The following is a 26,282-nucleotide window of genomic DNA, read 5'->3' as shown; positions in this document are numbered from 1 at the left end:
CCACGGAGGGAAGGACGCGCGGCGAGCGGCGGGCCGGGGAGGGCAGCAGAGGGGTAGACGCAGGCGGGCGGGCGGGGCACGAAGCCCTGCGGCCCTCCCCGGGGGCGGCGCCCACCGGAGCCGGACGCCGCTGAGCCAGAGGACAGGCGGAGAAGCAGGGAGCCGGGGCGCTGCTGACTCCGGGCAGAGGCCGCGGCCGAAAGATGCCGGTCCGCAGGGGCCACGTCGCGCCCCAAAACACTTACCTGGACACCATCATCCGGAAGTTCGAGGGCCAGAGTGAGTGTGTGCGGTGGGTTGGGGCACGATCCGGAGCCCTGGTTCGGTGGCAGGAGTGGCCGGACCCTTTACTAACTTCGAATGGAGCAGGGTGGGGGGTGTCTGATGCCGAACGCATATCCTTCTCTTCAATGTCCGGGAAACACTTTCTCCTCCAGCGAGCCCCTACTTTTAGCTCCAACGCCACCCTCCTTTCCGCTGCACGGTGGGCAAAGTGCAGCTCCCGGCTTCACCCCTGAGTTGTTTTCTTGCCTGTTCTAAGCTCTGACCTCCCCTTGTATCCCTGCCATGCTTCCCTCCTGACTCCCCCACCCTGCCCCCAACTTCCTCCAGAGGTTTCCTTTTCGCCCTCCTTTTCACCTCCTGACCAAGTCACTCTGGTCTTTCTAGAAGCTCACCCAGGCCGGGCCGCATCTGGTCACACCCCTGCTCCTTCTTGCCGATCCCTTTCCCTGCTCCAGGAAGCTTTGGGTCTCCCTCCCACTTCACTGACCCCATTACTGCGCTGGTTTTCCCACAATTCCCAGGCCTGACTCCCCTTCCCCCACTTCTCTGGTCACCGTCCTGCTTCCCCCTCCTGACCATCCCCTCATTACTCCCAGGAGCCCCATGGCCTTACCCCATGACTCTGGCCTTCTTGGTCTTCCCACCCTCCCCAGACCTGACCTCCCCCTTCCTTCATTTTGATCACAGCTCTGCCGTGCATCCAGATCCAATCCCCCCACGCACACACACACCAACCGCTCCCACAAGTCCCTATGATCTTTCCCTCCCTACTGCCTGGTCCTGGTTGCCATGGGCTCCCACCTCCCGCCCCAGGTCGTAAGTTCCTGATCGCCAACGCTCAGATGGAGAACTGTGCCATCATTTACTGCAACGATGGCTTCTGCGAACTCTTCGGCTACTCTCGAGTGGAAGTGATGCAGAGACCGTGCACCTGCGACTTCCTCACAGGCCCCAACACCCCACGCAGTGCCATGTCCCGCCTGGCGCAGGCCCTGCTGGGCGCCGAGGAGTGCAAGGTGGACATCCTCTACTACCGCAAGGATGGTGAGGCACCCTCAGGCCACAGATTCTGCGAGGCAGGCTTGGCCCCTCTCTTGTCCAGGCAGAGTGGTCATGGGAAGGGCACCGACCCTGGGGACCAAAGGGCCTGGATGAATCTTGTCTCCTCTCTGGGCCTCTGTTTCCTCAGCTGTATGGAGAAAGTGCTGGACCCTGGGTGCAGTGCCTTCCGAGGTCCTTTTCAGGGGCCAGGGACGAGGCTGAGCCACCAACTGGTCCTGGCCCCATGCAGGGCCTCCCACACCATCGTCCCTCCCCCGTGTCCCCGGTCTCCTGGCTGTCCACTCTGTCACTGTCAGCCCCAGCTGTCAGGCAGCTGGGACGGAAATTAACCTTTCCTCATCTCCGTCTGCTCTGGGGATTAGGGGAGGAGTCACCCCCTCAAGGCCTCTGGGGCCAGGCAAGGCATGGGGGCGGCTGGCTTGAAAAGAGGGCTGGGTCTGTCTCAGGGACCCCAGCTCCTTGGGGAGACAGGACCCGGAGTTTGTGCTGGCCCTGGAGGTTTGTCCAGTTTGGGATATTACTGCCAGCCCAAGCTACTGCAGACAGAACAGAAGCATAGGGCGGGGGCTGAGGATAAGAAATTCTGGAGCCCTTCAAGCCCCTCCTCTCAGTACTTCAGTGTCTCCACTGGGTCTGTGGGGGGAGGAAAGAGATGGGTGGGAACTAGGGTCCCCAAAATCCCTTTGAAATCATCTGGATCAGTGGCCCCCTCAGCCTGCTTCTGCATCAGAATTACCTGGAACTTGTTTTCCAAAACACACCTTCCCTAGAGAGGGGCTGACTCAGAAATGTGTGTGAAGTGAGGCCCAAACAGGTGTATTTGGAAAAATCTCCCTGGCAGTTTAGCTGTTCTGTCAGGTTTAGGAACCACTGGCTTAGATTAATCCCTCATTTCATGGATGAAGAAACTGAGCCCAAAGAAAAAGAAAGAACTTGGCCAGGATTCTACTGTGTGGGTCCTAGCTGGGACTGGACCCCAAGTCTCTGGATTCTTCCCTCAGATATATCTGGTCTGAATAATCCCAAGAGGGGTGAAAAGAACCCAACAGCCTCTGTGTTCCGAGGCGGAACTTTTGGGGAAGGAAGCCCGAGAAGAGGGCCCTCCCTGGGGAAGAAAGCATGAGGGCCCCTGGAGTGCAGGTAAAGGGCAGGCACCTTTGGACTGGGGCTGAAAGGTGCTGATGGTCCCAGTTACAGGGGCCTGGTGTGTGTGTGGGCAATGAATGTACGTGTAAACCTGAGCGTGTGTGTGTGTGTTTAAGGTGCTTAAAGTGCTTCTTGGGCAGGTCCTGGCTGTCCCTCTGGCTGTCCCCTGCTGCCTCCACCCACGTGAATGCAAGGGTAGTGATTAGGGGACTAGGAAGAACCTGGCTTACTTTGGGAGCACTCACAGGGTTAACGAAGTCAAAATATTTTTAAAAGCTGTGACCTCACCTCCTCACATCATTGCAGAGCAGAGGTGACAGTCAAAGGAGTGAGAAGGGTCCCAGGGGAACAGGATGGGACGGGAGGAAATGACGGAGGACAACAGGTCCCTCTGTCCCTCTCCTTGACCTCAGAGCACTACCTGGGCGTGAGAGGGGTAAGAACTGATCATAGACTCCTAGTGATGTCAGCTCAGGGCTCTTAGGGTCTCCTCAGCACCCTAACTGTGTCTGGGCTGGGGGCCGAGGTCAAGGTCAAGCCTTGACCCTCGGAGATCCTCAGATCTTCCAAACTCTGTTGGTGTCTTCTAGCAGTCAGAGGGAGCCCCCAGAGACCTAGTCTTAGAGGTTTTCTGTGGGTGAAAATGAAAAGTTAGCCACATACCTGTGCGTTGTGCTTAGTCACGAAGTCGTGTACGACTCTTTGCAACCCCACGGACTGTAGCCTGCCAGGCTCCTCTGTCTCCCACATTGCAGGCAGATTCTTTACCATCTGAGCCACTAGGGAAGCCCACCTTGACCTATTATAGTCCAAGACCTTGAGCACCTTGGACCTGCCTGAAATTGGTGTGAAACCCAGAAAGGGGAACCTTCTGGCCAGCATTCCCCTAAGAGAAGGATGGGATGCTGAAATAACTTAGGTACACCTTCTGGTCCACTCTAACCACGTGATTGTTTTTTTGTTTTGTTTTTATCATATTCACATGGCTCTCATAGTCCTGCTGAAAGGCATCCTAATGGTGATTTTTTTCCTTCCTCAGGTCAATACCTCCTCTCCCCCATCTTCCATTGATTAGAGGAGGAGTCACCCCCTCACCCCCTACAGAATTCTAGCTGATTTATAATCCTCTTTTTCTCTAAAGGGGTAAACCACTGACAGTTCTCCAAGTTCAAGTAGAGAGTCTGTGGCCATACACCTCCACATTGCGCATCTGTGTAAAGCTGGGCTCAAAGAGGCCAGGGCATTTGACAAAAATTACCCCATGAGACAGGGCTCAGAGACCCCTGAGAAACTGGCTCTGCTGCCATCTACCTTCACTAGGAAAAGTTAAGAACCTAACAGCTAGGAAGCATGGAGATGGCCACAAGACTTGAGCTAATGCGAGTCTGGAGGGAGGCCTGGAGAACAGTCCTACCACTGCCCCCACTGGGGACCTGCCAGCCCCTCCTGCGTGCCTTGGCTGGATTGTCTTCTCTGATGACCCCAAACCAGAGAGTTCCTTAATCTCCAAGCCAGACTCGAGGGAGCCTGGGGTTCCTCCAGTCCTCAGCTCCAGTTCAGGAGGAAGGACATGGGTGGAGGTCTGAGGTCCCAGTGTCTTCTGTACACTCAGCCATGAATGCCAGAGACACCCAGCGGGGAGGCAGGGTGGAGCAGCCGCACTCCTAGTGGCGGCCTTTGTGTCACCAGCTCTTCACTGAGGGCTCACCACAGGCCAGATGCGGGTGCAAAGAGATGGGGGTGATAGACAACAAGAGAGCCTCCAAGGGGAGGGGCGGGGACTATGAGGAACTGAAGGAAGGGGCGCATCTAAGAGGCAGAGAAGAGCCGAGAGCAGTGCGCTGTCCGAGGGGAGAGATGAGCCCACTGTCCAGGGTCAGAGAGGTGGCCCTGAGAGGAAGCCCTGCAAGAGAGGGCGAGCAGAGAGCAGAGCCTGTCGACCACCCTCCAGGATCAGGGCGAGGGCACAGGAACACTACCACTCCCGGGCACCCCCTAGGGTGACACACTCACCCACTTCTGGTCACCCACACCCACTCACTCGTGAGCAAGGACATGAGTGCTGTGTTTAGTCGCTCAGTCATGTCCGACTCTTTGCGACCCCGTGGACTGTAGCCTGCCAGGCTCCTCTGTCCATGGGGATTCTCCAGGCAAGAATACTGGAATAAGTTGCCATGCCCTCCTCCAGGGGATCTTCCCAGCCCAGGCATCCAACCTAGGTCTCCCGCATCGCAGGCAGATTCTTTACTGTCTGAGCCACCAGGGAAGCCCAAGACAGCTTAGGGATCAGGAAAAGAATGCTCTGATCTCATCCGAATCCTCCTGTCTCCATCACCCCCAGGCGGTGAGTGTGAAGGTCGGGCAGGGGGTGTTACATGAAGCCGCCCTCCAGCCCTCACTGCTCTGATGGGCTAGTCTTTGGTTCACTCTCAGCCTCAGTTTTCCAAAGATAGCATCAGTAGGTACAGGCTGGGCCTTGGCAGCCCCCAGAAGCATAGAGCCTGGAAGCCCTGCCCAGCTCTGCCAGCTCCCCACCAGGCCAGATTTCCGCAGTGCCAGAGAGAGTGAGAAGAGAGAATGGCCTTGCGGGTGGTGTTTCAGGCCACTGGCCAAGGAGGCTTCCTGGGTGGGTCCCAGCACCCAGGCCTTGCCATGCCCTGGGCTGATGAGAGTGCCAGGCTCTGGTCTGGGAAGCAGGCCTACAGCCCCGCAAGCCCAGGAGTGGGTCTCAGAGGCGAGCGGGCGGCCTCTCCTCGGTGTGGATGTCTCCCCTGGGGCCAGCGCGGCAGCTGGCAGATGGCTGCCGGGTGCTTGGGAGTCCAGGAATCTGATCCGGGAGATTCTTGCTCCAGGGAGGGAAGTGGGAGGGAGGATGTGGACAGCTCGGCTGCACCCCAGCACTGAGGGGGGTGAGAAGGCGCCCAGGGAAGGGAGCACCAGAGGGTGATCTGGGGGAAGAGGGATTCTAATGGACCCCAAAGTAGTAATAGCCTCCCACCCACTCACATTTACACTCATTCTTTCATTCACCCTGCTAACAACACCTGGGACAGGTCCTGGCCTCCAGCAAACAAGATAGACATATCTGCCTTCTGCTAGTCATGTTTACCCAAGTCCCCTGCCCTTAGCATCCTTGGACCTGACACCCATCAACATTGAACTGAGAGACATGGGATGACCGGGTGCCGTGGAGCGGGGCTCACAGGCATCCGCCCAGCCTGCTGCCTGGGCTCTAGGGAACATGGCAGTTTCAGCTTGTTTTGTTCCATTCACCTATGGGAGAGGGAGCAAGACCCTGGAGCAGAGAAAGAGGAACAAAAGGGCCAATGGCTGGGTCTGAGCAGCCTGCGATGGCTGGGCGAGTGGCAGGAGAGCCTGTCCCACCCCCACCCTGCCATCTATCTCCCTCTCCCTCTGCAGCGCCCAGGCCAGTGCCCCACCTGCCTCACCCCTAGTCCCAGCACCTCTGCCTTGAGACCACAGGCCCCTTCCTGTTCTGGAGCCGCAGCCTGGCCCTCACTCCAGTGTCCTTGGCCCAGACAAGTCCCCATCCCTCTGTTGTGTATGAGAGCGCAGGGCTCCCCGCTCCATGGCCCCAGCCCTCGCTGATGCATGGCCCAGCCAGCCCCAGCAGGTCAGTTTCTCAGAAGCCCAGGCTCTGCAGAACAGGGGTCCGAGGATGCCCTCCAGGGCTCCGCCGTGCACCACCATGGAGCTTGAGGCCTAAAGTGCCAGCAGGCTCGGTGCCCAGCTCTGGGTGTGCTCTCAGTGAGTTCCCTCCAGCATCAGGGGAGCAGGATATCTTTGGGGAACAGGAATACAGGAGCTGAACCCAGGGCCAGCCAGAGCTACATGGGGGTAGGAGACCCGACCTCCCCTCCCCACTTAATCCACCCCCATCTGCTCAGCTTTAATTACAGCAGAAGCAAACCTCAAGGTTAAGCCCCGAGCTGAGGGCCGAGTGTGGACTTGGGCCCGAGGCTGCATTATCTGCTAATGAGGAGCTTAGCGGCTTTCTCCACCTCGGCTCTGTGGGTGGGGCGCTGCTGGGCAGTGTCACCAACAGCTCTGGTCACTCTGGGGGCCTCCTCCCCCACCCACGGCTGCTCTCAACTTGACCTTAACCCAACCCCCTGCCTAGCTTCCCCAGGCCAGGTTCCTGCAGGAGAGGACCTCTCCGGTGACATCCCACCCTCCCTTCCCACGGTGTTTACAGCCTCCTGCTTCCGCTGCCTGGTGGATGTGGTGCCCGTGAAGAACGAGGACGGGGCGGTCATCATGTTCATCCTCAACTTCGAGGACCTGGCGCAGCTCCTGGCCAAGCGGGGGAGCCGCAGCCTGTCCCAGCGCCTGCTGCGACAGAGCTTTCTGGGCTCGGGTGAGGAGGGGAGCAGATGGGTGGGGAGGGGAGCAGGTGGGGGGAGGGGCGGGAGCAGGGGGAGGGGCGTGGGAGGGGCGTGGGGGAGGGGCAGGTGGAGGGGGCGGGGCAAGGGGAGGGGTGGTGAGGGGGAGCGGGGAGGGGGGCAGGTGGCGTTTGTGGGCGGCAGCATCAGGTGTCGCATCGGGTCCCCAGCCCTGACTGCTCTGACCCCGGCCTTGGTTTCAGACGGCTCTCATGGCAGGCCGGGGGCGCAGGGACCTGGGGCGGGCAGGGTCAAGTACAGGACCATCAGCCAGATCCCGCAGTTCACACTCAACTTTGTGGAGTTCAACCTGGAGAAGCACCGCTCGGGCTCCACCACGGAGATTGAGATCATCGCGCCCCACAAGGTCGTGGAGCGGACCCAGAACGTCACCGAGAAGGTCACCCAGGTGCGGCCTGCAGGCCAGGGTCAGCGGGGCCGTGCTGGGCCCCACAGTCCCTTCTCAGGCCCAGGCTCTGGACTCCTCCGGGGCTGGGGGAGCAGAGGGAGCCGGCCTGCCCAGCCCTGGTGTCTGGTCTGAGCTCCAGGCCTGTTGTCCTGCTAGAGTCTGATTCCTTAGACCTGAAGGCCCGCCCTGAGACTTCCACCCTGACCCCCAGCTCCTGGAGCCAGGGGAGGGTGGGTCAGCAATGCCACATCCCAGGCCTGGAGGAGCCGGGAGGGGGAACCCGCAGGACACCTTGGGGCCTGCCCAAGGCTCTGCCAGTCCCAGAGAAGGAGAAGCAGAGAGAGGAGGTGTCAGGGCCATACTGGGAAGAGGGTGGGGAGCCCCAGCCCTTCTCCCGCCCCTGGCCTTTGAGGTGGCAGCCAGCCCCTAGGACAAGATGCTTCCACAGTCCAGGCAGCGGGGTGGGCAGCCTGGCATCTTCAGCTCCCTTGGCGCGGGTCCCTGGGGAACAGCCAGGAAGCCTTCAGCCCCTCCTTGGCCAGCCCAGGGCAAACTGCCCTGGGTCCTCTGTTCCAGCTGACCACACTGTCCCTCCTCCTGGGGCCTGATGCCCCAGTCCCCAGCTGACCTCTCCAGAGGGAAGTGCAGAGAACACTGCCCAAGGTTCAGGGGCCCTGCCATTGCCTGCTATGTGATCTTGGGCAAGAGACCTGTGCCTTGTCTGGGCCCCAGGGTCCCATCTGGAGGAATGACTTGGACCACATGGTCTCTGAGGACTCATTTGACATTGAGGGTGCTGGCCCTAGGAGACGCTGAGAGGTGCCTAGGCCAGGGCTGAGCAAGGGGGTGCAGAGCAAGATCAGAGGCCTCCTCCAGCTCCCCTGGGACTTCGTTCCCTGAGGGGATGGAGCAGCTCTTTGCCTCCTGCCCCCTTTCACCTGAAGCACCCTCTGTGCTGGAGCAGGTGGGCTGGAAACCCCTTGTGACCCAGCCACTCACCAAGTGCAAGAGCCCTGGGGCAGAAAAGACCCCAGGCTGTAGGGCTGGGCCCTTGGACATCAGGCGGGGCGCGGGGGGCCAGTGACCTGGGAAGCCTACCTAGCTGTGCGCCTGGGACCCTCAGGTTGGTGATGGGGTGATGGGGGCTGTCAGGCTGGAGAGTTGTGCGTGGTCCCTGCCCCCACCCAACTTGTCCTGCCCCCTACCCCAGCCCCTCTTGGCTTTATTAACCCACCCCATGTTGCCCCTAAGGAGGGGAGGAGCCTGCCAGAGCTCAGGGGAGGGGCTGGCATGGCCCAGAGCAGGGAAGTCACACGGGCCTCAACCAGAACTCAAAGGGCCTAGAGGGCCATGAGCCCATATCTGGGCTCCCACATCCTGACAGCTCTGGAGTCACTGGGAAGGTCCTGGGTGCTGGCCCCGGAGGCGGTGGGAGACTCCGGAGATCTGTGGTGGGGGAGGTGGCACCCCAACTAGAAGCCCCTAGGACGGGGACACTTCTTCTGACCCCGCCCTCCGAGTTCTGACCGCCTCCCTCCCTCTCCATGTGCTCTGCTGTTTCCGCCTGGTTGGTCTTGAGCAGCCAGGGGTGGACATGGTCATGATGACACAAGCTCAGTGCTCATTCAGCCCCCTTAGTTGAGCCCCCACGTGGACTCAGAGGGGCATGCCGGACGAGAGAGCTGCCGCTGTGTCCGTGGAGATAACTGTGCTGTCAGGGCGTTTACAAGGAGGTGGGAGAAAATAAAAAAAACCTGGGTCAGGTCTGTGCAGGGTCAGGGGAAACTTCCCAGGGAGGCCAAACAGGAGCTGAGGCCAAGGCTGAGCAGGAGGTCCCTGCAGGGTGAGGACACTGTGGCCCCTCCCAGGGGTCTGGACGGCAGATGGGGGACCGTGTGGTTGAAATCAGCCTTTGGGTGGATCTTCCTTACTGTGATCCCATCTGCTAATGGATCTGGCTTGCAGGGCCAGAACCTTATGTTGCAGATTTTCTTAAACCAGAACCATCTGCAGGTCCCTATCCTGTCAGGGAGGGGCTGGGGTGATGATCCATGGGACAACTCTCAGGCCCCATCCTTGTGAGGGCAGTGTCTGACACTGGATGAGCAGAGAGGCGTGATTATCAAGTGTAATGGCACGTGCCATCAAGATGCACTAGCTTGGGACTTCCTTGACAGTCCAGTGGTTAAGACTCCGAGCTTCCAAGGCAGGGGACACAGGTTCCATCCCTGGTCAGGGAACTAAGATCCCACATGATGCGTGGCACTACCGAAAAAAAAAAAAATGATGCACCAGCTCATTTACTTAGTACAGCCAACAGCCCCGTGGTGTTTGTGGTCCTTTGTTGTCCCCTTCTGCCAGTGAGGGAACTGAGACTCATAGAAGTTACAAAACCTGCCCCAAGACAAACAGACAGCAATGTCAGACCCGAGATCAACCTGGGAAGTCTGGCTACAAAAGGCAAGCCTTCTGCTCCCAGCTGTCTCTTGTGTTGGGCAGCTGGTCAGAGCCTGGGCATGTTAGGCTGGGCCCTGGTGATTGTATGTTGGCCGAAGTCTCAGAGGTGGGGTTCAGAGCAGAAGGGGTTCAGAATGTAATGATCAACCCCTCCTTGGACACGTGCAAAGTAGTCAAGGCCACCAGTACCCAGGCCCATCAAGAGTCCAGATTAACTATACACCCCCAAAATTTGATTCCTTCCGTGGAAGGCTCTGAGACTTGGCCCCAGGGTGGGCCCTCCCTGGTCTAGGCCCCAGAGGGCTCTCAGGAATGAAGAGGCTACTTTGGAGGTGACTTGTTCCCATGGGAAACCTGACCACTGGAAACTTCCCAAACCCACCAGACAGACTAGTCACCCCCTCAATTGGCCTAAACCTGGCCCTCCCCTCTTCCCTCCCCCAATCCTGTCTTCACCTACTCCAGGCTGGCCTGTTTATGGGGGAGTTCAAACATGGGGTCACTATGAGACAGAGCTGCCCCCCTCCTCTGGACCCCACCTCCTCTCCTCACGTCCTCCCAGCACTCCTGTCCTCTTATGAACTACGTGTCCGTGTCCTACGGGCCACACCCCCATCTTTGCCTCATCCCCTCTCCCCTGCACCGCCCTGCCACCCACCCTCTCCCACATCTCCCTTCCTTGGCCTCACCCCTGCATCTCCACCCCTCCCAGAGCCATCTCCCCGCCAGGGGCCACCCGGCTGACCTCCGCCCGGTCCCCACACCCAGGTCCTGTCCCTGGGAGCGGACGTGCTGCCGGAGTACAAGCTGCAGGCCCCTCGCATCCACCGGGGCACCCTCCTGCACTACAGCCCCTTCAAGGCTGTGTGGGACTGGCTCATCCTGCTGCTGGTCATCTACACGGCCGTCTTCACGCCCTACTCGGCCGCCTTCCTGCTCAGCGACCAGGACGAGTCTCAGCGCGGGGACTGCGGCTACACCTGCAGCCCGCTCACCGTGGTGGACCTCATCGTGGACATCATGTTTGTGGTGGACATCGTCATCAACTTCCGCACCACCTACGTCAACACCAACGACGAGGTGGTCAGCCATCCCCGCCGCATCGCCGTCCACTACTTCAAGGGCTGGTTCCTCATCGACATGGTAGCTGCCATCCCCTTCGACCTGCTCATCTTTCGCACTGGCTCCGACGAGGTGAGTGAGCCCCGTTCAGGCTGGCCCCCGCCGCGGTCCCCTGTGCCCCGGCCCTGGGTACGGGGAGTACTTGGCATGGGGCACCTTTGCCGAAGCAGGTGGTGGTGGGAAGGAGGGACCTCAGACATCTGTCACCTCCCAGCCCTGGAGAAGGAGTAGCTGGGGCTTCCCGTAGGTCTGGATGCCCTCTCTGTTCCCGAACCCTGCCCCTTCTGGGACGGGCACGCCCATGCGGCCCGCCTGTCCTGCTGATTTCTAAACCATAGTTACCCTGAAAATCCACAGGCTGCCTCTCAGGGCAGCCTGACTGTCTCCTCAGCCCCAGCCCCACCACTCCGCCCACTCCGCCTCTCACAGCTGACGGGAGGGCATTTTCATGCTGTTCTCGTAGCTTCTAGTCCCACTCTGTCCTTTCGCCCCATCTCCTTGGGATCAGCTTTTTTGTTGCTGTTGTTTTAATATTTATTTATTTATTCATTCACTCATTCATTTATTTATTTGGCTGTTGCATCTTAATTGCCACCTGGGGACCGTCATTGCATCATGCTAGATCTTTCGCTGTGGAGCGCGGACTCTCACTGACTGTCTCGTTGGGGCTCTTGGGCATAGGAGTTGTGGCTCGAAGGCTTAGTTTCTCCACAACATGTGGGACCTTAGTTCTCTGACCAGGATGGAACCCGTGTCCCCTGAATTGCACTGTGGATTCTTAATCACAGGGCCGCCAGGGGAGTCCCTTGGAATCAGCTTTCCACTCAAATAGCTTGCCTCCTGTGTTCCAGTCACACACCAGTCACCTAGCCTGTCCAGCACGGAGTGTCCATCGTGACTTCGTGCTCCCATGCCCACCCACCCACTTCCAGCAAATCTATCCCCAAGTCCTCTCCCCACTCTTTCCACCTGCACTGGCCCTGCCTGGACACGGAGTGGTCTTCCTACTGCCTCTGCCCCAGCCCCACACCTGCCAGCCTCAGCCCCTGCACACAGGAGCCAGAGCAAGTTTCAGATCACTTATCTGACCCTGACCCTCATTCAGTCCAGTCTTCAGAGCTTTCAGTTCTCCCCAGTAGCTTGGGATAAAAGCCAAGCTCTTTGAGGAGCCTGTGGCCACAGCAGCAGCCCCTGCCCACCTTCCAGGCTCCTTCCTCACCACTGCACCGCCTTCTGCTCTGCGCTCGCACCTGCAGCACCACCTTCGGTTCCCCAGGTGGACCGTGCCATTTCACGGCCATGCCTTTGCTCATATTGCTCCCTGTGCCCGGAATGCCCTTTCCCTCTCCCTCCTGTCTGGAGACCCAGCTTCATCTTTCAAGACTCAGCTCCTGTGTCACCTCCTCTAGGAAGCCTTCCCTGCCCTGTTGCTGCAGACTTTTCCTCCCCTTCCTCTGTGCTCCCCTTCGGCTTCTGTCCTGGCAAACCATAAGGCTATTTTGAGCTTTAGGCTGAGAGTTCCTTAAGGTCCTGCATGGGGTCCCACTGTTGAGAGCCTGGCCCAAAGCAGGCTTTCCATAAGTGTTTGTTGAATGACTATGTGACCACACCCGCAAGGGAATAAATGTGGTCCTATGCGCAATCTCTCAAGGGCTGACCCCAGCTCCGGGGCCCCCTCCCTGCCTCTCCAGACCACAACCTTGATCGGACTGCTGAAGACAGCGCGGCTGCTACGGCTGGTGCGTGTGGCTCGGAAGCTGGACCGCTACTCTGAGTACGGGGCGGCCGTGCTCTTCCTGCTCATGTGCACCTTTGCGCTCATCGCGCACTGGCTGGCCTGCATCTGGTATGCTATCGGCAACGTGGAGCGGCCCTACCTGGAGCCTAAGATCGGCTGGTTGGACAGCCTGGGCGCGCAGCTCGGCAAGCGCTACAACGGCAGCGACCCAGCCTCGGGCCCCTCGGTGCAGGACAAGTACGTCACCGCCCTGTACTTCACCTTCAGCAGCCTCACCAGCGTGGGCTTTGGCAACGTCTCCCCCAACACCAACTCCGAAAAGGTCTTCTCCATCTGCGTCATGCTCATTGGCTGTGAGTGTCCGGGGCCTTGCCCACCAATTCCAGGTTGAGTTTTGTAATGAGATATAACACAGTAACAATTTCTGTGACTGGCAGGTCCTAAGTTTGCAGCACAATGAATTTTTGCATGTGCGTACACTAACTGTGGGCTTCCGTGGTGGCTCAGACGGAATCTGCCCGCAATGCAGGAGACCCAGGTTTGATCCCTGGGTTGGGCAGAAGGAAATGGAGAAGGAAATGGCAACCCACTCCAGTATTCTTGCCTGGAGAATCCTATGGACAGAGGAGCCTGGCGAGCTACAGTCTATGGGGACACAGAGAATCGGATACGACTGAGTGACTAACACTTTCACACTAACTATATACAGAATCTATAGCCCTCAATATATACCAGGGATCAGGGCCAACTGCCTCCTTTTCAGGGCCTCGTGCAAAATGAAAGTGTGGAGCCCTTTGTTTAAAATATTATTAAGTATTTCAAGATAGTGAGAGCAGAGCACTAAACCAAAACCCAGGGCCCTTCTTAGCACAGGTCCACATCTATGAAGTGCTTGCCAGGCACTTTTCTTTTCAATATATGTTTATTTGGCTGTGCCGGGTCTTAGTTGCAGCATGCAGGGTCTTTAGTTGAGGCATGTGAACTCTTAGTTGCAGTATGTGGGATCTAGTTCCCTGACCAGGAATCGAACTGGGGACCCCTGCTTTAGGAGCATGGAGTCTTAGCCCCTGGATCACCAGGGAAGTCCCTGCCAGGCACTTTTCTAAGTCCTTATCAGAGGTCCCTGTTTTGTTCCCATCACTACTCCATGACGGCCATAGTATGAGCTGTTTATAGACCAAGAAACTGAATGTCCTAACTTGCCAGGGGTTACAGAGAGACCCAATTCCAGCCCAGGGGACAGACTCCCAGAGAACCAGCTCCCAGGGCTGTGTACTGTCAGGCCTCACAGTGTGCTTCCTGCCTTTCAAGACACGCGGCCTAGGAACAGGAGAGGCAGTGTGGAATGTTACACGTAGATTAAGTTGTCATGTTCAGAGTATTTAGAGATGTGAAAGCCCAGAAAAACAAAAACAAGGGGGGAAAAAGGGTGAAAACATGAGACCAAGAGTTTTCCCTTTATAATATTTTTACAACTTGGAAGAGAAAACAAATCTGAACTAAAAAAACCCATTGCCCTAGTTCTTTCTTCTCAGGAGTTTGGCCTATGGGGCCCCGGAAGCTGCCAAGAGGCACAGGGTGGAAGGAGGAGGGCAGAAAACCCAGGGGTCTTTGCCCCCACCCCAGACACCCTGGCACTGTCCTGGACACTTCTGACTTTGCCCTGGACAGAGGGGTCCCTGGAAGGGGGATCCCAGGGTGCGGGCGGCTGGAGCAGGCCTTGGGGTGGTGTGACCTGGCGGAGATGCTCTGGAGCTCAGCCCCGCATCCTGCCGCCCTGCCCCAGCCCTCATGTACGCCAGCATCTTCGGCAACGTGTCGGCCATCATCCAGCGCCTGTACTCGGGCACGGCGCGCTATCACACGCAGATGCTGCGGGTCAAGGAGTTCATCCGCTTCCACCAGATACCCAACCCGCTGCGGCAGCGCCTCGAGGAGTACTTCCAGCACGCCTGGTCCTACACCAATGGCATCGACATGAACGCGGTGAGCCCCTGCCGCTCGGGCCCGGGTGGGGCGGCCCACCTCGCTCAAGTCCCAGCTCTGGCGAATGCCCCTGGAGCAGGGCGGTGAGGGGAGACCAAGGTCCCGCGGGCACTGGGCGTCCCCAGAACCCTCCTTACTTCCGGCTCCCCCAGCCCCCAGCCCTGGCCGCACCCGGCTGGACGCCCCCGCCGCCCCGCAGGTGCTGAAGGGCTTCCCCGAGTGTCTGCAGGCCGACATCTGCCTGCACCTGCATCGCGCGCTGCTGCAGCACTGCCCCGCCTTCCACGGCGCCAGCAAGGGCTGCCTGCGCGCGCTCGCCGTCAAGTTCAAGACGACGCATGCGCCGCCCGGGGACACGCTGGTGCACCTCGGCGACGTGCTCTCCACGCTCTACTTCATCTCCCGCGGCTCCATCGAGATCCTGCGCGATGATGTGGTGGTGGCCATCCTCGGTGGGTCGCGCGGGGAGGGCCGGGCTGGGGGTGGGTGGGGTGGGGGAAGTGTCCTGTCTGGACCAGGCTGTTGCCAGGGACGCTGATGGCACCTGCCACGTGCTGAGCATGTGCCACAGGGGTGCTTGACGCCCAGCTCACAGAATCCTTCACACCAACCCTGGCCACAGGCCCCATTTTCCTGATAGGGAAGTTGAGGCTCAGACAGGTCTGGTAGGTGGACAAGAAGGGATTCCAGGGCTGGTGAAGTCCAGGCAGGCTGCGACTTTCTCCTGCCCTTAGGAAGCTTGGGGTGAGAAGGCAAGGGCTTGTCTCAGGTGGAGGCGGGGTGGTCACTGCAGCTGCAGGGATAGCTGGACTTTGGAGGAAGGATAAGGAGCTCTGGACAGGGGAGAGACTGGGGGCCCACATAGCCTCTGCCGCTCACCTTGGGCAGGTCACTCACCTGTCTGAGGTGGTTCTCATCTTCCACGCCTCCCCCCTGCCTTCAGCCCACCCCAAGTCCCTGACCAGGCCGTCAGCCTCCCCGTCCCCTGGTTCCCCTGGCCAGGCTCTCCTCCACCCGGTCCTCTCCCTCCGGCCTGCCCTCGCTTTCTTCTTCCACTACATCCTCACCTGGGCCAGCTCCTTGCTCTCATGATCTCAGCCTCACCTATGCCACAAGGACCCCCAGAGCTCTGTCCTGGCCCCAGTCTCTCCATAGAGAGGAAAATTCCATTTGTCTCCAGATATGGCCATCCTTACATTCCACAGGCAGACCAAACAACTTATCTCAATCTGAAATCATCATCTTCCCTCAAAGGCAGCTCCATGGGCATCCCCGTCACTGTGAACCTCCCACTGCCCAGGCCAGAGACCTGGGAGTCAGCCAGGGAAGTACCTTCCTCCTTTCCTGGCCCACCCACACCATCCAGGCAGCCACAGAACCCTGTCTGTTCCCTGCACTGAGATCTCTCTGTCCCATACCTGTCTCCTTGTCCCTGCCTGGGCCCAGTCTTTAGTATGTCCTTCCTGGGCAGGTGTCAGGAGCTCCTTTCCTGCAGCCTGAATCTGGTGTACCTCAGACTCCATCTTCCACCTGCCAGTGACCTGAAATTCACATCTGGGCATAGTCTTCTGCTCAAAATCCTTTCGTGGTTCTTCATGACCCGTGGGACAAATGTCAACCCCTGTGCACGGCCCTCCACATTCTGGCCACCCCTAGGTCCTGCCACCGTCCCCCTGGTGGTTCATGCTCCAGCCATCAAACTACTTAGTTCTCTACCCCTGCCCATCTGTCCCACCCCTGTGTCTCTGCACATGCTGCCACTCCGTTCAGAGCACCTGCCTCGCGCCCATCCCGTCAGGCCCCAGGCATCCTTCAATGCTGAGCTCAAGCTCAGCTCCTCTATGAGCCCGTCCCTCATTCCCAGACAAGTTTAGAAGTGCCATCCAGGTGGAAGAGATACAATTATTATTAATAATTAAGAAGCCAGTCCAATTTAAGTTTCAGTTAGAGACATGAACTCTCATTTTGTCCTGAGAAGAAATGGACTTTAGGTCATAATCCTTCACCTACTGGAAAACCATCACTTTATAATGTTGCCCAGATTTCTAGCTGCTGGGTTTCATATGTGACCCTGGAGAGTCCCTCCCTTCTCTGAGCCTCCTCAATCCCCTCCTCGGTAAAAGACCTTTTATCCTGTTCTCCTGGGGGCCCATGTCCTGGCCTCCAGCCATCACTGAGCAAACACTTAGCACTCCTTGTGCAGAATGGCCAGGCTGGGGGCTGGACTTTCCTGTGGGAAGTGGCCATGATAATCATGGTCTGTGGCACTCTGGCCCTGGGTTCTCTGCCCCGAACCCTGACTGTGCTGCACAGACCACAACCTGCTTCCTCCACCCGATTGCCTTTTTCCTGGAAGACCAGCCCTCCTAGACTCTCACAGCCCACCCTCCACTCCAGTAGCTCTGTAAGACCCCTCCCCGCCTCCAACCACTCCTGGTGGAATGAACCCCTCCCTCTTCTGTAGTCCCATTGCTCTTGGCTCCTACTTGTTCTGAGGCTCTAGAGATCATTCTGTAATCTGTCTGTCGGGGATCTGGGGGAGCTCCTTGTGGGTGGGACAGAACCCTAGTCATGTTTTTATCCTGTGGCTAGCATAGTGCCTGGCACCAGAATGGCCCAGCACCCCCACCACTTGTCCCCGTATCCAGCCCAGGTCCACCCTGTGACATCGTCCATCCTAACACCTTGCATCTATCTGTCTGGTGCCTCTTGCTCTTCGAGGCACTTCCTCCAGCATCACCTCTGCTCCTCTGGACCACCCAGGGCGGGGGTGGCCAGGGCAGATATGGTTATGGCCATTTTAGAGATGGGGACACCGGGGTGCAGAGAGGGCCATGCCGGTCATTTGGCCTCACAGTGGGAGTGGGAACCGAAGAGAGAGAAGCCTGAGGTGCTGTCCCAGGGAGCTGGGTGCTCCTGACCCCTGGTCCCCGCCACTCTGCAGCTCTGTGGCCAGCCAGAGAGGAAGAGGTTGGGCAGGGAGCCCTTGGTGTCTCTTCTGTCTGCTGTTCCCTGGGTAGGAGTGGTAGGGGCAGTTCCCAAGCAAGTGGGAAACAGGAAGGAGATTCTGGTAGAAGGTGGTCTCAAGGATCCTGGAGATAGCAAGGGGACCCACAGGTTGGGGTGGCAAGGGTCTCTGCACACTCCCTGCCCTCAGCCAACACGTCCAGCCTTGTTCCAGGCCCCTGCCTGGCAGAAACCCTGAAGCTGGGCAAGGTCAAGGTTAAGAGGTCCTCAGGGAGGCTCCTCAGAAGAGAGCAGAGAGCCAGGCCCTGGAGATTCCCCCGCCCCTCTGGCTGGCAGGAAAGAATGACATCTTTGGAGAGCCCGTTAGCCTCCATGCCCGGCCGGGCAAGTCCAGCGCAGATGTACGGGCCCTGACCTACTGTGACCTGCACAAGATCCAGCGGGCAGACCTGCTGGAGGTGCTGGACATGTACCCTGCCTTCGCAGACAGCTTCTGGAGTAAGCTGGAAGTCACCTTCAACCTGCGGGACGTGAGTCTGGGCTGGGTGGGCCGGGTCGGGGGTGGCCCTCGGCCAGCCTGTAATGGGCCATGGCCAGTCAGCCTGCTGAGCTCTTGGCCTGCTTGGCTGGAGAGGACCCATCTGACCGCTTCCCTTCTTTTCAACCCCCCCTCTTCATCCTTTGTCATAATCACTTCTGTGCCTCCCATGGCCAACATAATGCTAAGTATGAAGATAGCTACCAATTACGGAGCACCAACTATGTGGTAAGCACTGGGCTCCTTCTACATGATCTCATTTAGTCTTCCTGCAGGTGGTGTTATTATCCCCATTTTGCAGATGGGGAAACTGAGGGTCCTAGCAGACAAATGTCTAAAGCCACACAGTCACACAGTAAATCATATATTCAGTGGTGCAGCCAAAATGGGACTCAAGTTTGTGCATCTCCATAGCTCAGGCTTTTCCCACCACATCCTTCCAAGCTGCAAGGGGGACAGTGGGGGCGGGCAGCAGTGTCTGCCATCCACGAGCTCACAGTCCAGGTCCCAGAGGTGTAAGCAGTGATAGAGCAATCTCTCCTCTCAAATTTATCACTCAGTGGAGGAGATTATAATAACTCAAAAAGAAGAAGGAAAAAAAAAGAAGAAAGAGCTAAATAGTTTTTTTCTTTTTTTTGGCCTCAGCAAGCAGCTTGTGGGATTTCAGTTCCTTGATCAGGGATTGACCCTGGGCCCAGAATCCTAACCACTAGGCCACCAGGGAACTCCCAAGAGCTCCATAGTGAAGAACCAAGGCAGTCTCAAGGGTGTGCAGTGAGACCAAATATCTGTGGAGCTCAGGGTGGCCAAGGTGTGGGACAGCCAGCACAGAGTGGAAGTGCCCAGAAGGGTCTGTGTGCCGGGGAGGGTCGGGAACCAGCTAGTGGGAAGGAGGGGGCAGGTGCGCCTGGCAGGGGCCACAGTGGCCGAGGCCCGGGCACTGAGCCCCCAGCCCTGGCCTCAGGCGGAGGGTTCCGCTGGCCCAACCCCGCACCCAGCGTCTGGAGGTGGAGCTGAGGCAGGTTTACCTGCTCCAGACGGCCCTCCCCACCCTGCCCTATGCTGTCCTCCCCTCCCCAGGCTCTCCTCTTCCTGCCTGGCCTGTCTAGGAGGCCTCTTGTGAGGACTCTGCCTTGGTGGGGGGCGGGGGGCAGGGGGTGCCCAGCTACTAGGAGGCATCAGGTGGCCCAAGTGCGCAGTGGCTGGACACTTGAGCAAGAGGGCTGTGGTGTCCATGGCCTGGGACATCTGCAGCCCCTGGGTGCCCCCCAAGTCCTATTAGCAGGGTGGTAGGCTGCCAAGGGCATGGATGAGGGCACCCCTGAAAGGATTGGGACTTCCAGACTTCCACCCCTCAGGGGGAATTGTCACATCGCGGGTCCCAGGGTCCTGAGGAAATGGAAGGAGAACAGCTCCCCTGCCTCCCCCACCCCCACCTTGCTGCTCAAGGCAGCCTCTCGCAGGACTCCTTGGGGTCTGTCCGGCCCTAAGCCCCTGGGCATCCCCTGCCAGTCCACGCTGGAGAGGAGCTGCTGGGAGCACGCTGGGGGGGCCCAGCTGCCTGCAACCACCCTCACCTAGTTGCCACGGGGGTGGGGGAGGGGAGAGAGGCCTGGTCCCGGCTGTGGCCCCCATTACTTGATGCTCTTATTCCCCACAAGGCAGGCGGTGGTCTCCAGTCATCACCCCAACAGGCTCCAGGCAGTCAAGACCACCAGGGCTTCTTCCTCAGTGACAACCAGTCAGGTGAGCAAAATCAGCCCCCGCCAGAGTCTGCCCCTCCCTGGCCCGAAAGCCCTGCCCAGCCTCCTGGCCCTTGGCAGGTCCTCCCCATCCTGCCTCTCCTAGGAGAGACCTCCCCAGGCTCAGCACTGGAGGCCCCTGCGCCCCTCCCCCGTGTCCTTGGAGCCTGAGTGAGGGCTGCCCTCAGGGGTGGATACCGGCCCATCAAGGTACTATGGGCCCCTCTGGGCGGCAGCTCCCTGGACAATGAGGCCGGGGCTGACATCCCCACCCAGCCAGCACCCCCAGGCTGGGGCCCACCCCTACTGCCAGGGCTACAGCCTTTTGGGTCCTAGAAGCCAGGCCTCTATGAGGGCAGGACACCCAGGGAAGGAGATCCATTCCTCCCACCCCATGTTCCCATAGCAGGTAGGGAACGGGGCCCAGGCTCTGCTCGAGAAGGCCCACCCTGCGGAACCAGCTGGACCTTGGCTCAAGCTTCCCTCTCTACCCCCTGCAGGTGCAGCCCCTTCCCTGAGCATCTCAGACGCATCTGGCCTCTGGCCTGAGTTGCTGCAGCAAGTGCCCCCCAGGCCAAGTCAGAGCCCCCCAAACCCTCAGGGAGACTCAGACTGCTGGCCTCGGGAGCTAGGCTCCAGGCTAGAGCAGCTCCAGGCCCAGATGAACAGGTGGGTGACCTGTGGGCAGGGATGGGGCAGCCACGGAGGGCAGGCCTGGGGCAGGCTAGGTACGGGCGCCCCCTCCTGGTGCCTTGGGGACATTGCTGGGTGTTCCGTGGGTTTGAGAATGAAAGCAAAAACCTGAAAGTGAAAGTCACTCAGTTGTGTCTGACTCTTTGCGACCCAGGCAAGAAAATACTGGAGTGGTAGCTGTTCCCTTCTCCAGGGGATCTTCCCCACCCAGGGATTGAACCCAGGTCTCTCGCATTGCAGGTGGATTCTTTACCAGCTGAACCACAGGGGAAACCCAACGGTTTGAGAATGGCCAGCCCCTTTTAGCTGCAGACCTCCCCAGCCCTCTTACTGAGGACAATTCCTTGGATGGCTTGTCCCAGCAAACCTGGAGCATGCCGAGAGGGGTGTAACTTCATGCTGAAACAAATTCTGTGGGCCCAGGACTTCCTTGGTGGTCCAGGGACTAAGTAAGACTCCATGCTCTCAATGTGGGGGGCCTGGGTTCAATCCCTGGTCAGGAAACTAGATCCCACATGCTGCAACTATGAGTTCTCATGCCACATCTAAAGATCCTGCATGCCACAACTAAGACTCAAGCACAGCCGAATAAATAAATATATACATATTTTTTAAAAAAATACCATGAGCCCTTGGAAAGGGGTTGTGGCCTGTGGATGTCAGGGCTGTGTGGCAGAGTGAGGGCTTAGGGGCAACACAGTCCTGGGTTCAAATTCTGGCTTGGTAACTTAGCAGCAATACTGTGTATAAGTAACAACCACTCTGAGCCTTGGTTTACCCTTTTGTGAAGTGGGGGTAACCAGAATACCTGTCGAAGCTTCATGATGAGGGCAGAATGTCTCTTTCACAAGCACCCTCTGAGAAACAGTGATAAGGAGAGCTGAGCATTAGGCTGGTTTTTTGTAGCTGTGGGGTGGGGGTGGGGGGAGTTCTCTGGTTACCAAGGCAGCACAGGCGTGTTTGGGTTACCTTCACCTGTTCTATAAGTTGTACTGAAACATCTACTTAAGTTCTTTCCTTAGTACCATTCCTTCAAATTAAGTAATTTGGTACCCACCCTCCCCCCTAAAAAAACTTCACTCTGAGGACTAAATGATGCGCACAGCTGCCTGATCACTGTGATTATCAGAGTCAGGAATGTACTAAGGGGAATTTGGGTGGAGGCTGTAGATTGTAGGGGATTCCCTGGTGGCTCAGACATTAAAGAGTTTGGTCTGCCTGCAATGCAGGAGACCCGGATTCAGTCCCTGGGTCGGGAAGATTCCCCTGGAGAAGGAAATGGCAATCCACTCCAGTATTCTTGCCTGGAAATCCCATGGACAGAGGAGCCTGGTGGGCTACAGTCCATGGGGTCACAAAGAGTTGGATGTGACTGGTGACCTAGAACTCACGCATGTAGACTGTAGCGGGGAAATATCTTCATCCAGCAGGTTCAGCCTGCAGCCTACACAGCTGACGGCTGCCCTCAGTCCCTAAACTGGTCTTGCCAACCCTGACCCTGACCCTGACTGTGGGGTTCTGCCTGGCAGGCTGGAGTCCCGCATGTCTTCAGACCTCAGCCGCATCCTGAAGCTCCTTCGGCAGCCCCTTCCCCAGGACCACACTGGCTACGTCTTGGGAGCCTCCGCCTCCAATGACCTGGCCTTGTTCCCTGCAAGCTCAGCAACTCAGAGTCCAGGAACCCAGTTGCCCCAGGGTGACCCACCCCCGGCACAGGTGAGCAGTGGAGGGGACCCCCAGGGGCTTGCCTGGCGGCGGCTGCATGGCTTCCCCCACCCTTACCTTGGTCTCAGTGGTCATCCAGCCCAGGGCCTTTGTGGCCTGAGGGCAGCTGTGACTTCTGCTGTCCTCTCTTATGGTCTGAGTGACAACAGGCAGCCTGGACAGGTGGTAGCAGAGTCCAGACTGTGACCATGGACTCCACACTGGGGGCAGGGGCAGCAGGATACATCTCCTGCTGGTTCCCAACGCCGAAGTCAGGGTGGCCTGGGGAGGCTCCCCACCCTGCTTGCCCCCCTCTTTCTTGACCCCCCAGATGCCCAGCTATGGTGACACGGATGAATGGAGGCCGGAGCTCAGGAACTCTTCCTCTAGGATGCCCCCCTCTGCCATGGAAATGGACAGAATTCTGACACTGTCCTCGGAACAGAAGCAGCCCGAGGGGCTCCCCTCACCCCTGGCCTCCCCTCTGTGTCCCTTGGAGGTACAGGGGCTTGTCTGTGGGCCCCGCTTCCCCTCCCTCCCTGAACACCTCAGCTCTGTGCCCAAGCAGTTGGAGTTCCAGAGACATGGCTCAGATCCTGGGTTTGCAAGGAGCTAGAGCCACTGTGCCCCAAGATTTAAAAAAAAAGCACTATGAAGGAGCTGAATGTGGGTAAGGTGATAGTTAAGGATGTGGGGGAGGCAGACAGCCTCTAAACTAGCCCTTCACCTAGAATAGCTACAAACTGCCAATCCAGGTGACCCCAGACGGTGCAGGTGAAGAGGCTCGTGACTTCCCCCAGTCTCCTCCAGGGCTCTCTTTAGACAGCAGGGCTGGTGGAGGGTGGATGAGCCTCAGGCGTGGAGGTAGCTACCAGGACAGAGAGCTTAGGAAAGAAAGGAGACGTTTCTGATCTTTTCTGTGTGAGAGCCTGGCTCTGTGCAGAGTCCAGTCACCTCCCACCTCAGAACTCTCCCCCACGATGCAGCCAAGTCCCCAGGATTGGTCAAGACCTCCTGCGGAGAGCCTGTGAACCAGCTAGAGATGGGAGTCTCCTCTGCAGTGGACACATCAGGGCCCAGAACTCCAGCCCTCAGCCACCCTGCCCTTGATGGTTCTGTGATGACCTTTGGGACCTAGTGGGCAGTAGAGGGTCTCAGAGCTAATAAAGTCTGCATACTTCACGTTGGGCTGGGTGTGTAACTTGTCTGAGGGTCATCAGGTCCTTGATGGGGCTATAATCCTGACAGTTGTGATCTTCTTCCAAGGAGCTGTGTGTTGGGGACCTGAAGGTGAATCCACCGGGTCTTGGAGCCCCCAGAGTAAGGGGTTCTTAGCCAGGCTGGGGTGAAGGGAAGCAGAGAGACTCTGGCATGGTGGCCACAGGGAATCATGACAAGAGCTAACACTTCCAAAACACTCTTCTGTGTTAGGGTATATTGTGCTGACTTCCCTGCAGATATTGTTGACTCTTTGCAACAAGCCTATGGGGTAAGTATTATTATCCTCATTTGAGAGAGAAGGATCAGAAGTAGAGAATCGCTAAGAAATTTACCCAAGCAAGAGGGGAACTTCTGGGGTGCTGGTACTCTTCTGTTTCCTGATCCAAGTGCTGATTGTATGAGTGTGTTTCAGGTTGTAAGAATATGTGCACTTCTATGTGTAGATTATACTTTGATTTTAAGAAAAAGAATATTTCCCAAAAATATATCAAAAGAAGGACATAATTTCAACCCAGATGGTCTGGTTTGAGAACATGTGCAGTCAACTACTCCACTGAAATGGGCTGTTGTTCAAAAAGTCACAGGTTCTGTCCTTTTTCCCTAAAAGAATTTTAAAAATGTATTTCTCCTTTATACATTTTTAGCTGACATCTGAAGTACTCCACGATAACTTTAAATAGTTGCAAACGACATAATTGCCAGTGTGTTGTAAATATTGACACTTTATAAACTGTTGCATTTATATTGATCCATTTAGATCCAAATAGCAGTGATTCAAGAAGCCAATATTTGGACTTCCCTGGCAGTCCAGTAGTTAAGACTCTGCACTTCCAATGAGGGGGTGAGGGTTCGATCCCTGGTTGGGGAATTAAGATTCCCACATGCTCTGCTCTGCCCCCCACAGAAGAAGTCAGTGTCATTCATTTTAAAAACAGGAAAACAAGCTCTTCTTTAACACTGTCCCCTTTTCTCTGCTCATGTGTGTGCTGTGCTTTGTCGCTTAGTCATGTCTGGCTCTTTGCGACCCCATGGATTGTAGCCCTCCAGGCTCCTCTGTCTGTGGGGATTCTCCAGGCAAGAATACTGGAGTGGGTTGCCATGCCCTCCTCCAGAGGATCTTCCCAACCCGGGGATCGAACCCAGGTCTCCCACATTGCAGGAAGACTTTTTACAGTCTAAGCCACCAGGGAAGCCCTTTCTCTGCTCATAATTTCACTCTATTTCATTCAAAGTTTACCCAACATGTAATTTATTACCATGCTTGAAAGTATATTATTGATAACCTTATCATATGTGTTTGTGACACACACACACACACACATATAATTTTTAAAAGTAATTGTTTCTAACCTTACTAAGGCTTTAAGGGTTACACTTATTAGTACTGGGTTTTTCAAAACAACATTAATACTTGTATTTGAATTTTTATAGAAACTAAAATTTTATTGACATACACCTCTTAAAAGAGGGAATTTTTCTCTCAGTTCATGTGAGTGGATAAATATTTTTTTGTTACTGTAAAACATAAGCCCAGAGAAACCTGTTCACATAAGGAAGCAGATGGGACTTTAAGGGGGTTGTTATATATTTAACAGTGGCACTCACTTCTTTGAATTCTGAGTTGTGTTAACAATCACATCATTAAAAACTATACTTAATGATGTGTTAAGTCGCTTCAGTCGTGTCTGACTCTTTGAAACCCCAAGGACTGTAGCCCGCTAGGCTCTGCTGTCGATGGGGTTTTCTAGCAAGAATACTGGACTGGGTTGCTATTTCCTCCTCCAGGAGAACTTCCCCACCCAGGGATCGAACCTGCGTCTCCTGCATTAACAGGCGGGTTCTTTGTACCACTAGCGCCACTTGGGAAGGCCCATACTTAATGTTATCACCTAACAGTTCATTACAATTCTCCTTTAGTTGTGTTGAAAGCACACCATTGGAAACCATTTAAATTATAAACAGATGTTACCTAGAATCGGACCTTTCTCCATTTCAAACTGAAGACACAGATACAGCATTTAGGGCTGGATTAGCAATTGCTCTTGTACGCTAGTGGGAAGGATGAAATGGGGAGGAATAAACACTGAGAGCCACGCTGGTGTGGCTATCGCCTGCTGAGGACCGACCCTAGCACTGCGAGCATTTTTACGACAAGGAGAGCGCACGAAAGCCGGACTGTAGCTGGGCCTGGGCCCCAGTACACATCGGTGTGTTCATGTGAAAACGGTGTGTTCGCGGCCTGCCCTTGGAGCGCTGGGGAACAACATTACGGCTTAACTGGGACGTCGGCACGAGCGGGAAATTAAAGAGGTTCCCGTTCCGGCACAGGCCAGGCAGCCAGGCCACCGAGCTCAGAGCCCTGAAATACAGCAGGACCTCCGGTAAAGGGAGAATTTTCATTTTTACTCGACAGCGTGAAGTAGCCGCTGGGAATAGCAGCTGCAGTGGGGAAATGAAAGCAGGTCACACAAAAGGTCTCACTCTCAGACACTTGGCCTAGAACTTGAAGGCCTGCTGCCTGGCACGCCAGCCGCTTCGCCACCCACGCCCCCATTCACCCGCACTGCGCCGTTATCTCTCTGACTGATATCTTTGTCAGCCAATGATCTTTGGGATTGTGTAAGCGCCTGCCCCGCCTCCGGAGTTGGGCGGGGCAAGTAGCTGAAATGACAAACACTTAGGCCAATAGCAAGGAGGTTTCAAAAGCCAAGGGCACAATAGCCAATGAGGGGAAGGAACCGTTTGAAAGGACGTGTCAGACAGCCAACGGCCAGCGGCGCTGCGGGGGTCGCGTGGCTTCCGTTCTTAG

General features: G+C 57.0%; 1 protein-coding gene across 1 annotated transcript; it reads left to right on the top strand.

Annotated features, from left to right (window-relative positions):
- Window positions 1-152: 152 nt before the first annotated feature.
- On the top strand, window positions 153-23,411 carry KCNH6 (potassium voltage-gated channel subfamily H member 6). Its single transcript, XM_043465207.1, has 14 exons — window positions 153-279; window positions 1,099-1,329; window positions 6,710-6,871; window positions 7,100-7,305; window positions 10,531-10,956; window positions 12,585-12,975; window positions 14,409-14,608; window positions 14,808-15,060; window positions 17,912-18,105; window positions 18,303-18,341; window positions 19,775-19,859; window positions 20,356-20,524; window positions 22,078-22,264; window positions 22,584-23,411. The coding sequence occupies exons 1-14, from the start codon at window positions 204-206 to the stop codon at window positions 22,866-22,868; spliced, it is 2,904 nt and encodes a 967-aa protein (XP_043321142.1). The 5' UTR covers window positions 153-203; the 3' UTR covers window positions 22,869-23,411.
- Window positions 23,412-26,282: the final 2,871 nt, after the last annotated feature.

The sequence above is a fragment of the Cervus canadensis genome, chromosome 1 (genome assembly GCF_019320065.1).
Source record: "Cervus canadensis isolate Bull #8, Minnesota chromosome 1, ASM1932006v1, whole genome shotgun sequence".
NCBI classification, from domain to species: Eukaryota; Metazoa; Chordata; class Mammalia; order Artiodactyla; family Cervidae; genus Cervus; species Cervus canadensis.
This window is presented reverse-complemented; position numbering and strand designations above follow the sequence as displayed.

Excerpts from the sequence above, each read along its gene's own strand:
- KCNH6 (XM_043465207.1), top strand. The coding sequence starts at position 204 with ATGCCGGTCCGCAGGGGCCACGTCGCGCCCCAAAACACTTACCTGGAC. Across the intron at positions 12,976-14,408 it reads CTGCGTCATGCTCATTGGCT|CCCTCATGTACGCCAGCATC; the intron begins GTGAGTGTCCGG and ends GCCCTGCCCCAG. Across the intron at positions 18,106-18,302 it reads TCACCTTCAACCTGCGGGAC|TATGAAGATAGCTACCAATT; the intron begins GTGAGTCTGGGC and ends CATAATGCTAAG.